General features: G+C 59.8%; 1 protein-coding gene across 1 annotated transcript in view; it reads right to left on the reverse strand.

Moving 5' to 3' along the window:
* The window catches only part of ASS1 (argininosuccinate synthase 1), a 28241-nt gene extending 16315 nt beyond the window's left edge, over positions 1–11926 (reverse strand). Inside the window, exons 1-8 of the mRNA XM_064171102.1 lie at positions 11838–11926; positions 9081–9193; positions 8572–8640; positions 8128–8316; positions 6202–6258; positions 5225–5299; positions 3580–3650; positions 3199–3229 (exon numbers count right to left, since the gene is read on the reverse strand). Of these exons, the coding sequence (XP_064027172.1) occupies positions 3199–3229; positions 3580–3650; positions 5225–5299; positions 6202–6258; positions 8128–8316; positions 8572–8640; positions 9081–9188 (600 nt within the window). The 5' untranslated portion in view covers positions 9189–9193; positions 11838–11926. The remainder of the gene's footprint in view (positions 1–3198; positions 3230–3579; positions 3651–5224; positions 5300–6201; positions 6259–8127; positions 8317–8571; positions 8641–9080; positions 9194–11837) is intronic.
* Between the last annotated feature and the right edge of the window lie 690 nt (positions 11927–12616).

Below are 12616 nucleotides of genomic sequence, written 5' to 3' on the forward strand. Positions count from 1 at the left end.
GGAGAGGAGGAAGAGAGAGGAGGGGAAAAAAAAAAAAAGAGAGAGAGAGAGAGAGAGAGAGAGAGAGAGAGAGATCCCAGAAAGTATTAAAAACTCTTTACTAAACATTGGAAGCCAAAGTCAGGTAGTTTCCAATTTTCCAAGCCAACTCCGAAGGCCCCCATTAAATAAAATAACTAAATAGACATAACAGTGACATTTGGGCTTTGCATTCCATCATTACGGGTGCCAGCCGCTCCTCTTTTTATTCTCCCTCCTAAAAGCACAGTTCAAATGACAAATAGTTTGTTGTAGTGTATCAATGCCTTCTATTTATCCCTCCCTGCAGGGGGGCTTAGTCCTGCGATGTCATCTTTAAAGGGGACGAGAAGGGAAAAGAGAAAAAAAATAAAGGAGGGGGAAAGAGAAGGGAGAAAAAATAGAAGGAAAAGGAAGGGGGAGGTAAAAAAGAGGGGACGAAAGGAGGGGGAAAAAAGAGGGGGGTGAAAGGAGGAGGGAAGAGGGGGGAGAAAAGGAGGGGGAAAAAAGAGGGGGAGAAAGAAGGGGGAAAAAGGTGAAGGATGACAAAAGGGGGAAGAAGAGAAAAAAGGGAGGGGAAGGAAATACAAGGAAGTGAAAATGTGAAAAAATGTGAAGGAGATAAAAAGGGGAGGAAGGGGGAGGGAGGAAGAAGGGAAAAGCAAGGGGGAGAAAGAAAAGGAAAGGGGGGGGGAAAGGAAAGGGAAAACAGGAAAGGGGGAAAACAGGAAAGGGGGAAAACAGGAAAGGGGGAAAACAGGAAAAAAAAAGGAAAGAAAAAATAAGGAAAGAAAAAAAGGAAAGAAAAAAGGAAAGAAAAAAGGAAAGAAAAAAGGAAAGAAAAAAAGGAAAGAAAAAAGGAAAGGAAAAAAAGGATAGAAAAAAAGGAGAGAAAAAAAAGGAGAGAAAAAAAAGGAGAGAAAAAAAAGAAGAGGAAAAAAGAAGAGAAAAAAAGGAAAGGAAAAAGGAAAGGGGGAAAAAAGGAAGGAAAGGGGGGAAAAGAAAGGAAAGGGGGAAAAAGAAAGGAAAGGGGGAAAAAGGAAAGGAAAAAGGAAAGGAAAAAAGAATGGAACAAGGAAAGGAACAAGGAAAGGGGGAAAAAAGGAAGGAAAGGGGGGAAAAAGAAAGGAAAGGGGGGAAAAAGAAAGGAAAGGGGGGAAAAGAAAGGAAAGGGGGGAAAAGAAAGGAAAGGAAAGGAAAGGAAAGGAAAGGAAAGGAAAGGAAAGGAAAGGAAAGGAAAGGAAAGGAAAGGAAAGGAAAGGAAAGGAAAGGAAAGGAAAGGAAAGGAAAGGAAAGGAAAGGAAAGGAAAGGAAAGGAAAGGAAAGGAAAGGAAAGGAAAGGAAAGGAAAGGAAAGGAAAGGAAAGGAAAGGAAAGGAAAGGAAAGGAAAGGAAAGGAAAGGAAAGGAAAGGAAAGGAAAGGAAAGGAAAGGAAAGGAAAGGAAAGGAAAGGAAAGGAAAGGAAAGGAAAGGAAAGGAAAGGAAAGGAAAAAGGGGGGGAAGGAAGAGTGAGTGGAAAGGGAGGGAGAAAAAAAAGAAGCTGGAAAGACGGGGCAAGAAGAGAAGAAATTGGAAGCAAATGGTCCATGAAGTAAACCATGATGCAGAGCTATCGATGCCGCAAATGGTTTATTCATCCGGCTGATATTGTTGTGCCCGGGCCTGAATGAACTCTTTCAGGGTGCCATATGAAGTTAAAGCAAGTAAATTTCTATCTTTCTCCACATTAGCTGCCTCATTGCCCTTCAATCGGGCCTCACAGAGGCAGAAAATAGCTCAACCATCTGCTTTCAAATCCCTGCCTTTGGCAGGTCCCGGGGGTTCGGGGAGGGGAGCCCCTCGTAGTGCCTGGCACCCCGGATCGTGCCACAGCCACCCCGGTGCCCAGTGCTGTAGGAAGGGGATGGTGGAGATTGGAACAGGCTGCCCAGGGAGGTGGTGGAGTGCCCTTTCTTGGAGGGGTTCAAGAAAAGGGTAGCCACAGCACCTGGGGACAAGGTTTGCTGCCCCACGGTGGTGCTGGGTTGGTGGTTGGAGTGGATGATCCTGGAGGCCTCTTCCAACCCCCAAAGTTCTGTGATTCTATGGAGTCCCACACGGTGCTGTGGGGAGAGGAAGGGAGGGGCAGTGGGGACATCATGCAGTGGGTAGGGGGCAGTGGGGACGTCGTGCAGTGGGAAGCCACTTCCCGGCGCTGGCAAAGGGAGATGTGCCCAAGCAGAGGATGCTCAGGGGCAGGGTCGCTGCTCTCTTCTCTGCTAAACTGTCCCCATTCCCCAAGCTGAGCTTGGCAGAACCTCAGGCCTGGGGGTCCAAGCCAGGAGGAAAGGTGCTGAGCATGGAGCCATGTGTCAGGATGGGTGCACTGGGAAGGGCATGGATCAGGCTAGAGACACAAAACCATCCCTGTGCCAACCTGGAGGAGAAGATCCACCAAGGACTCAACCTGGCAAATACCAAGCCACAGACATCCCTCCAGAGGGCACGGAGTGGGACCAGGATCCTAACGCCACCTTCCTCTTCCTCGCACCTCCACCAGAGGCTGCAGTGAGCCAGCTGTGGGCTCTGAGCTCCTGCCACCTCCTCTCCCCCTCTTCTCCCACGCTGTCTCATTACCCCTGATGGAGAGTTCTGTGGCCACCCGCGCCATGACCTGCTGGGGTAGGACCTGATCGGGCAGGGGCCAGCGGGCAGCCAGGCCAAGAGCACCCTTCACAGGCAGCCGCAGCCAGGCTCATGCCCACAGGAGCAATGTGCCCTGCGTGGCACCCGCCACCGCCAGGACTTGGCCAGAAAGAATCCATGGCTCTTGGTGTCCCCATGGGTGCCCTCAGGGGTCTTCAAGAGGAGGCAAGAGGAGGTTTCACCCCGTGGCTGGTGGGGATGGCAAAGCAAAGTGAGCTGGGTGAGCTGGCAGGGGACAGCTCGGACCTCTGCCACCCGCCCCAGCCGCTGCTCTCCCACCAGCATCTCCTCTAATTGCTCCTTTGTTGCCGCCCCTGACATTGTCCCCTCCGGTGTCACCCTGGAACGTTCCCTTCCCCTGTTCTCGCCGGCGGCAGTTAACGTGCCGGGAGAGGCGGGGGGTCGGGAGGGGGTGACAGGGCCTCCCCCCCAGCCCGCCGTGAAATTGCCCATTAGGCTGCCAAGAGGCGTCGGGCAGGCAGCTCTGATCGATTACCTTGGGGTTCTCCAGGATCCCGGCTTCGTAGCTGCAGCAGGCAGGGAAGGAGAGAGAAGTCACTGCAACACCTGTAGCCCCTAGCCCCGCCGAGACCTCCCCTCCGCTCCCCCCACCCGCTGGGGATGGGCATGAAGAGGAGCTCTGCATCTCCGGGGGCTTTTAGAAGCAACCCTGCAAGGAGCACAGGGCTTGGGAGAGACCAGGAGATGGCCACGGGCAGGTGGGCAGAGGGGGAGGCTGGGGGTTTTGGGGTCACCCTTGGGTGGCACATGGTGGGCAGGCTGGGGCTCTGGGGGTGCCGTGGTCTGTCCTGGCCACACGGGACCGAGGGGCCTGGGGTCCCAGGATGTGTGTCCTCGAGCCACAGGAGCCTCTCACCTGATGTGCATGAGGTTTTCATCCATGCTCCAGGGCGTCTGCGGCGTGACGGGCACCGGGATGCCATGTTTCTGCCAAGGGAAGGGGAGCAGGGCTGAGGCAGCTGGTGGGGACAGCAGCAGCTCCTGCTGGGGCAGCCCCCGGAGCACAGAGTCGCAGCCTACAAACAGCAGCGAGGCGGCGCAGAGCAAGGCGGACGGCAGCGTCCCTGGCCACGAGCAACGCCAGCTCCCAGCAGGAGGGCCACCTGGATGGGCACATCAGGGACGCAGGGAGGCTGGCAAGAGAAAGGCCACCCCAGCCCTGCCACGAGGGTGCTTCAGAACACCTCCTGCCCAGCAGGGCCATTGTGCGTTTGTGCCAGCTGCAGCTCCAGGGCGGTGCATTCCCTGAGCTGGGCTCCTCAACAGGTGGAGCTGACACGGAGACAGAAGTCTGCAGATCCACAGAACGCTCTGCAGCCCGACCAGGGCTGATGCTCTGCCAGGATGGCACAGCACACAGGTCCCCACCACCTGGTGCTGGCACACGGTGGTGCAGACACATGGCACACAGGTGACAGCCTGAGCACACCATGCCTGGGGATGCACGGCCCTGGTGGCCTCCCCGGTGCAGCGCCCAGCTCCCTAACAAGGTCGCCAGGGCTCACCTGGCCACGCATCTCCTTCTCCTGGGCAGAAGCAGAAGAGAGAATCCCTTCTTGTGTGTAATGCTGCACAGAAGCAGAGCCTGAGACCCACAGCAAACCCCCAGCCCCACCTTGTCCCTTTGAACCTGCCCCAGCCTGGTTCATTTCCCTTTCCCCCTTCCTCTCCAAACAACCCCAAACAAAACCCAAACACATGTCCCATTTTCCGTGGCACAAACCCTCAGCACTCCCCACAACAACTGCCCTCTTTGACGATTTGTTTGGCAACATATGGGCAGCTCTCCTCCGCCAGCCCCTCAGAATCCCCCCGGCAGATGGCGAACACAATCCTCAACACGCAGCTCTCGATGGCCCTAATGGGCTTGGAGGGCTCCTCAGCCTGCAGCCCTCCAGCTCCACACCTCCAGCTCCTTTTCCCAGGCAGCCTCCAGGGCAGCTATTTAAAAACTGAAGCAATTTTCTGGTTTATGCACAGAGCTGCCTTTTCCCTGGTGATTGATTGAGCCCAGTTGTCAAGCACTGCCACCAAGTCGTGGCAGAAGAAAGGTACCCTGGTGGGCACATAAAAACCTGATGCAAAACTTCTAATATGTTTTATTGCAACTTGTACTTCAAAAAGGAAGGGACAACAAAGGCAAACGGATTTGCTTTGTCTCTTAGGCGAGTCAGGGAGCTGGGACCTGCTTCCTTGGGAAGTGAGTTGCCATTAATAGCCAGGTAATGATGGGCTCGTGGGGAGAGAGGAGGAAAAGAGTAATAAAGGAGGGGGGCAAAGCTCACAAAACCCATCCAGAAGGCTCCAGCATGGTGCTGCAGGGCTTAGTGCTGTCACCTGCCAAGCCATAGTCACCTGAGCATCCCATAACCACCCCCAGCATCCTGTGATGCCTCTGAGCATCCCATAACCACCCTCAGCTTCCCATAACTACCCTCAGCATGCTGTGACGGCTCTGAGCCTCCCATGCCCACCCTGAGCCCACCCGGCCCTGCTCCTACCTTGGCATAGTCCATCAGCTCCCGGCGCCCTGGGAAGCGCTGGTAGAACTCAGGCAGCCTCCACGGTGCAACAACCTGGCAGGAGAGTGGGAGCATGAGACAAGAGGTCCCCACGCAGCCCCTGGGTTGCCTTGGCACCCCCCAGGGATCCCCACAGAAGGGTCCCACCAGCCCTGGGGAGCCCAGACCCGGGAGGTGTTGGCCCCCAGCTGACACTGAATCTCCCTGCTGGGGTTGGAGTAACCCAGACCCCTGACCCCAGCACGGTGCTGGGTGCCAGGGAGGAACAGGCAGCATCGGCGACCTGGCAGCTGCCTTGGTGCTGCTTCCTCCCTTGTGGCGTTTGGGGTAAAAGTGATCAATTAAGGATCATTAGAGCCCCTCGAACGCCAAACCATCGCTTTCTGCAGCTGGGTGGTCGTTAAAGCAAGGCACAGCCACTCTCACCCCTGTTAAAACAAGGTCCTCGCCAGCTGGGGAGGGGGCAGCAGCCCAGGGGTGGGGCTCCAGGGGACAGTTTGAGACTCTGAGCTGCTGGAGCAGGTCCTGAGAAGAGCAACAAAGCTGGGAAAGGGTCTGGATTACAGGGCTGGGGAGGAGCAGCTGAGAGGGTTTGGTCTGGAAAGAAGGAGGCTGAGGACAGAGCTCATTGCTCTCTACAGCACCCTGAGAGGAGGCTGCAGTGAGGTGGGGGCTGGGCCCTTCTCTTTAGTATCAGGTGATAGGAAAGGAAATAGCCTAGAATTGTGCCAGGGGAGGCTTAGGTTGGAGATGAGAAAACATTTCTTTGCTGCAAGAGTGGTGAGGGACTGGCACAGGTTGCCCAGGAGGGTGGTGGAATCCCCATCCCTGGAGGTGTTCAAGAACCGTGTGGCCACAGCCCTTGGGGACAGGGTTTGGTGGCCATGGTGGTGCTGGGTGGAAGCTTACTCTTGGTCTTAAAGGTGACTGCCCCCAGAAGCAGCTCTGGGCCTTACCTTGATCTGAGGGCACAGGGCGTAGCAGCTGAGCTCAAACCGAACCTGGTCGTTGCCCTGAAAGATCAGTGGAAGATGCCGAGAGGTCAACCCCACCCCGGGCTGGGCTGGGAGGTGGAAACACAAGGCCTGAGGATCCATCTCCTCCTTTCTCCCAGCAGGAGAGGGTCCTGCACGCCAGGACCTGGGTCAGCTTTGTCTCTCCTGGTCCCTCATCATGGCCAGCCTGAACCCTGAACCACCTTTCCTGCTGCTCCTGAGAGCTGTGTGCCCAACCCCCTGCTGCAGCTCCCTCATTCGGCTCCAAGGGGGCCTGCCTGACCCTGGGGTCCCCTGGGCTTGACAACCCCAAAGTCTGAACCCAGACCCCCCGGGTCTGGACATTTCCCCCTGCAGACGCCAGAAGCCAAGTGGAGGGAGAGAAGAGAGCTGGGGGGTGGGAAGACCACAGAGGCCAGGCGGATGCAGCAGCTCAGAGTTAAACAGCTCTGAGCCTCTCCTTATCCTAATTAGCCTGTGCTGATCAGGCCCTGCTGGCGAGGCCAGGCAGCGGGGCAGGGGTGAGGAGCGAAGTGGGCACCACCCAGGGAACAGCCTCCCCCGAAGGCTGTTTTCCACCAGCACCAAGGGGTGCAGGGACCTCCCGTTCCCAGCCTTCTGTCCCCCGCAGGCTGGAGGATGCATTTACAGCCGGGCTGGGAGGTCCCCCGGGACTATTACCGGGAGCTGGGGACAGCTACCAGAGCACTCACTCCCCCCCAAGGCCCAAAACAAGTCCATCTGCTCCGGCAGCAGCGGGGGCACCGCAGATGGCCCCGTTCCAGGCGTGCTGGCCTCAGCCGGGACGGGGCAGTGCCGGATCGGGTTACCCGCGGCCGGTCCCTGCCTGTGCCCACGGCTTAATGGTTTGGGGAGAGGGCAGAGCCTGGGCGGCAGCTGAGGTGCCCCTGGGAGCAGGGGTGGGTGGTGCTGGTGGCACGCAGGAGCAGTGGGGACATCGTCGCCTTGGGGTGCACAACTCCAGGGCATCCCCCGAGCTGGGGTGCTGCTGGGCACGGGTGAGGTGGGCAGGGAAGGGCTGCAGGGAACCCATCACAGCAGGAACAAGAAGTACCACAGCCATGAAGCACCACCTGCCCCTCTGCCCCCTTACCTTGGTGCCATCCTGCCCCTTGGCTAGCTCCTGGCTACCATTCCCTTTCTGGCAGAGTCTTGGTCACAGCTGGGGACGCCCAAACCCACACCCCTTAAACTGAGCCTCTTGAACTCCAGCCCCTCTAGGTGGGCACCTCGCCCATCCCTAGGCCAAGATGGGCACCATCTGTGCTGTGGGATGCAGAGCAAGAAGCATCCAACCAGGTCCTGTGTGCACACACAGCACCCACGAGTCCCACAGTCTTCTGGTGACGGTGCCTTGAATCGGGCTGGGCACGGCCAGAGGCGCCAGGGGTAGCCCACGGCCCCACTCTCGTCGAAGGTCTCCCCTCTCTGGGCAGGGGCTGGCTCCGAGCATCTTTTCCATGGTCTCTGGCTGCCCCTAGCGGCAAAGCCTCTTTCCTGCTGCCACCAGCCACGGCGGCAGCCGGAGATGGGTAAGGACAGCAGCACTCTGCCAGGTGCCCTGAGTCACCCCGAGTGGGATTCAAACCCCATCAAGTCCTAGCCCGGGCAGTTTCTGGCAAGCTGCTGCCAAAATGGGGTTCAGCCGTGACCTGAGCCGCCCCCAGCCTGCCCAGCGGGCAGAGGGAACCAAAACCGGGCACAGAACTGCCGGAACTGAGAAGGAAGCACCAAACCGTGGGTGGGTTTTACACACCCCACAGAACACCCACAGAGAAAACCTCCGTAGACCCCTCCTGATGCTCACAGCTTGACCAAGTGCCCCCCGAGCACCCCGTGCCAAGCTCACGCCCTTAGAGCCCTCACCTTGCCAGTGGCCCCATGGGCGACATGCTGGGCTCCCTCCCGCCGGGCGATCTCCACCAGCCTGCGGGCGATGCAGGGCCGTGCCAGCGCCGTGCCCAGCAGGTACCGCTCCTCGTACAGCGCATTGGCCTGCACCGCTGGCCAGATGAACTCCTCCACGAACTCCCTGCTGATGTCCTCGATGTAGACCTGCCGGGGCAGAGGCAACTCTGCCAGGGAGCGCCCGGGGGTGCCCCTGCTCTGCCGGAGTGGGGGGTGGAGGGGCAGCAAGTGGCTCCTCCAACGCTCCTGGCTAGCTGCTGCCCAAAGGCTTTGGCCCAAAAGCCCTGGAGAAGGGATCCCTCGCTGCCACGGGGTGTAAGAGAGCCCAGGGCTCAGTGCTGTGGTGGGGAGCAGAGGGAGCTCAGAGCCCCCTGGGTGCCCAGAGAAGGGGGCAGCAGTTACCTTCCTGGCCCCCAGTGCCAGTGCTTTCTTTCGTGCTGCCTCAAAATCTTCCTTCTGCCCGATGTTGGCCTGGGAGGGGACAAAAGAACAGGACCGAGTTTGAAAGGAGAACACAAAATCCAGGGCAAGCCCAGACTGGCATGGGGCACCACGTGAGGAATGGCAAAGCTCACGTAGGCTGGGCTTGAGGCCACCAGGGATGGGCAGGAGGTGGGTCCCCCACCCAGGATGCCATACCCAGGGGCCAAACCTCCCTCTGTCAGGCCCCGTGCCCTGCCCTCATTAGCAGAGAGTCATTTGCTGGCAGGGACAGGCTGTGCCATACAGGGCTGGCAGCTGAAGAGAGCAGCACCCAGGCTGGGCAATGGTTAACCAGCAAGAGCAGGGGCACTGCCATGGCCACACGCACACCGGGACCCTGTCACCCACCCAGGTGCCCAGACTCACAGCCCAGCACATCCCCACCCCCCAGGACAGAGTCCCCATGGCAGGGCTTGGCATGAGCTCACCAGGTAGGCAATGACATCGTAGCCCTGCTCCTTCAGCCACACCAGGATGCAGGAGGTGTCCAGGCCACCACTGTAGGCAAGGACCACAGTGCCCTTGGGCTGAGCCATGGCAGCTGGCAAAGCAAATGGACAGGGGGTCACGATGGCACAGCCCATGCCTGGCACACAGGTGCTGCAGCCATCGGCTGTGGAGCCCTTTCCCGTGTCCCTGAGCTGCCCACGGGGCTGTAATGGTGCAGCCTGGGGTGAGGGCTGTCCTGGGGATGGGATGTTCTGGGAACGCAAACACGACCCAGGGCAGGAGTAACCAGGAGGAGAGGAGCAAAGCCCACGGCAAACGGAGCCCCGCGGCCAGCCTGTGGGGGAGCTGCTGGGACAAGCTCTCAGACTGGAACAGGCTCCTGGCACTGCTCCTGTTCGTGGGCAGTGGGACCTGCTGGCATCAGGTGCTAGGTGCTCCCATGGGACATGCTCAGCCCAGGTCTGGCAGCCTCGTTCCTCTGCCAGGAGCACCAGGAAGGGACTCACCATGGCATCAGGGGGGAATCCACTGGACAAAGAGCCCTCCTGGGACTGCGAGGAGCAGGGGCTGAGGCAGGAGGAAAAGCTGTGGCACCAGGGCCAGGTCTGGACTGTAGCTCCCAGCCAGAGAGGCCGCCTAGTCCGTGTGCCAAGCAGCGCGCCTGGTGCCAACTAGTGGACAGAGGAGGCCAGGGCAGCCATTGGGAACGCTGAGCTCTTACCCACACTCCACGCAGCTCCTGCTCTGGCAACCCTGGCACAGCCTGTCCCTCACTCCCAAGCACTCTGCAATGCCAGGAGCTGGGACACAGACACAGGCACCCACCACGGTGGACATGCAGCCTAAAGCCTTGCTAGGGCATGACTCAGCACGTTGTGGTCATGTGCCAGGGCTGGTGTGGAGGTGCCACAGCAGGAGGCAAGGCACTGCCACCCACCAGCTTTGCCCCAGGCACTGCTGGGTGTGTGACCAATGCAGGACTGGGGTGCTCAGCAGCAGCCCCCAGAACCCGGCCCCAGCCTAATCAATGCTCATCAGACTTTCATCCTGGTTACACTGCCCTGCCTCTTGCCAGCATGAAGTGCCTGCGTGGGCATTCGGCGCCACTCACCCCTCGGCCAAGGATGTTGAGGAGCAGCCAAGAACAGGAGCTGGTGCAGGATACAGCAGGCCAGGGGTGGGATGAGGAGGTCCCACTATGAGAAGGGGCTCTGGGCTGTCCCCACGGTGCCCAGCTGGGCTGTGAGTCGCAGGGCCCCAGGCAGAGGCGATGCCAGCTGACCCTTGGCCGGGGCAGGCAGGGAGCAGAGCCAGCCAGGTCCCGTCCTGGGAAGCTTCTGTGCTGCTGCTGCTGCTGCCAAGTCAGCACAATCCTGCTCCTGGGGAAGGCTCTGAGCCTAGCTGTCCCAGGGTGGCCACCCAGCAGCCTTTCCAGTGGATGTGCTCACACCGGGGTGTGCCCCTGCACCCTGGGCACTGTCAGCATGGCATGGGGCCAGCATCCCACAGGGCATGGCTTGGAGCTGGCCCAGGTGCAGGATCCGACCTGCTGGTGCTGGTTTCTCACTGAAGAGCAGGGGGGTCTGGCCCCCCACGGCCCCCTGCAGCTCCCCGCGCCTGCCCGTGCCCATCAGGCTGCCTGCGCAGGCAGCACCCAGTACCCAGCTCCTGCAGCCAGCACTTCCTTGGCCCGGGGGCCCCGCGGGGGCGTGGGCCTGGGACCCTGCCCGGGGAGGCTCTGCCGTTCCCTTCGTCAGCAGGGCACTTGGGAAAAGCCAACGCAGCTCCCCAGTGACCTGCAGCTCCTCACTGGGCAAACCCCCTCCTTGACCCCCGACGCCCTCCCAAATCCATCCCCTCTGCGGCCATCAGCATCGCTGCCAGGCTGACGCAGCGCCGCCGAGACCTGGCACAGTTGCTTCACCGGTGGCCTGGCAGCAGGTTGGAGGAGCTCCTCCACTTGTGCCTGCTCAGACACATTCTGCTGCCCACAGCGCGCCCAGAGGTCCTTGCCCCGGGGCCGCATCCTGTATCCCAGGAACGGTGCGAGGCAACCAGCGCTCCCAGCTCAGGAAGCTGGGCTGCTGCCAAGCCCTCTGCCCAGGAAGGGAGAGCCCCGGAGCTGTGGCAGCAATAAATGCGAGCAAACAAAGCCCCGCGCAGGGACTTTCTCGGCCCCGGGTGTTATTCCGCAGCAGTTTCCGTGCGAGCTGGGGCAAGGTTCGTGCCGCAGCCGCTCTGCAACTTTTCGCTTTGGGTTTTAAACCCAAGGAAATAAAGGAAAGAAAAGGGAGAAGGAGGAAAACAGCTTGAAACGCTGGTGAGGAGAGGAAGCGCCGAGCCCAGCCGGCCTGGCACCGCAGCCCCTGCCCCGGTGAGTGCTGCCCGCGGGCAACAGGGGCAGGAGCGCCCCACGGGGTCCCAGCAACAGTGCTTGGGGGAGGGGGAGCTCATTAGCTCTGGGCTTTGTCCCAGCATCGCTCTTGACCTCGTAGAGGGCCCCCTCTTGCTCCCCCCCAGCATGACCAGAGCAGAGCAAGGAGGGCACGAGTGGTGTAAGCTGAAAGCCAGGTCCTGCAGGGCCCAGTAAGCCCTTCCCTGGCACCCTGGGGTGAGCAAGACCCTCAGCCCTCCACCAGGGTAGGTGGGGAGGGGTCAGCCAGTTGGAGGGCACGGGTACCCCAAGGCAGAGGACCCCCTTTCCCCTTCAGCCCCCCTGTCACGTTCTCACTCACCTGCTCCCTGCGGTGCTCTGGTCAGGTGCCTGGAGCATCTTCCTCCTCCTCCTCTCTTATAGCTGGGCGTGGGCAGGCGGAGCTGCTGTAGGACTGTCCCCTCCGTGGGCACCGGCCCCTTGCCAGGCCCTGCCTCCGCCTGCCCACAGAGGGGACGGCAGGGGACAGCTACACCCCGAGTGGGAGGGAAAAGTGTGCCCAGCCCTCTGCTCTGGGCGCTGCCACTCCTGACCTCCCCACCAGCCCCCCACAGAGCACCAAGAGTTGCTCCCCATGTCGAGAGGGCCTCAGAGAGATGCTGACTCTGAGAAGTGGCAAAACGAGGGGCAAAGGGGAGCTGGAGTTGTGCAGCCCCTCGACTCTGCTGCCTGGCACGATGTGACAGGGGGAGGGTGAACTTGTTTGCAACTCCATCAGAAGCCCAAGTGGGCAGGAGGGCATCGGGCAGGGGCTGGGCAAGGGGCAAAACTACCTTCTCCCTTCACACCTGTCCAAAGGACCCAGAGCAGCAGCAGGCACGGCCCTGGTCAGGGGAAGAAATCACCAGCCCAAAGGACAGGGTTGGCTGGGGGCATCTCAGTGCCCCTCCCTGGATGCAGTAATGGGGTCCAACTGCACCTCCAGCACACTCACTTGGCATCCTCAGGCCAAACCTGGGCACACAAGGGCTCAGGTCCTCAAGCCCAGCACCCCCTGCCCCTCCAGCCCTCTCACACACAGAGAGGCCCCATCCTGCTCCTGCTGACCTAAGGACCCAACACTGGGGCAGGATTAGACCT

This window comes from Pogoniulus pusillus, chromosome 35, assembly GCF_015220805.1.
Source record: "Pogoniulus pusillus isolate bPogPus1 chromosome 35, bPogPus1.pri, whole genome shotgun sequence".
Lineage (NCBI taxonomy): Eukaryota > Metazoa > Chordata > Aves > Piciformes > Lybiidae > Pogoniulus > Pogoniulus pusillus.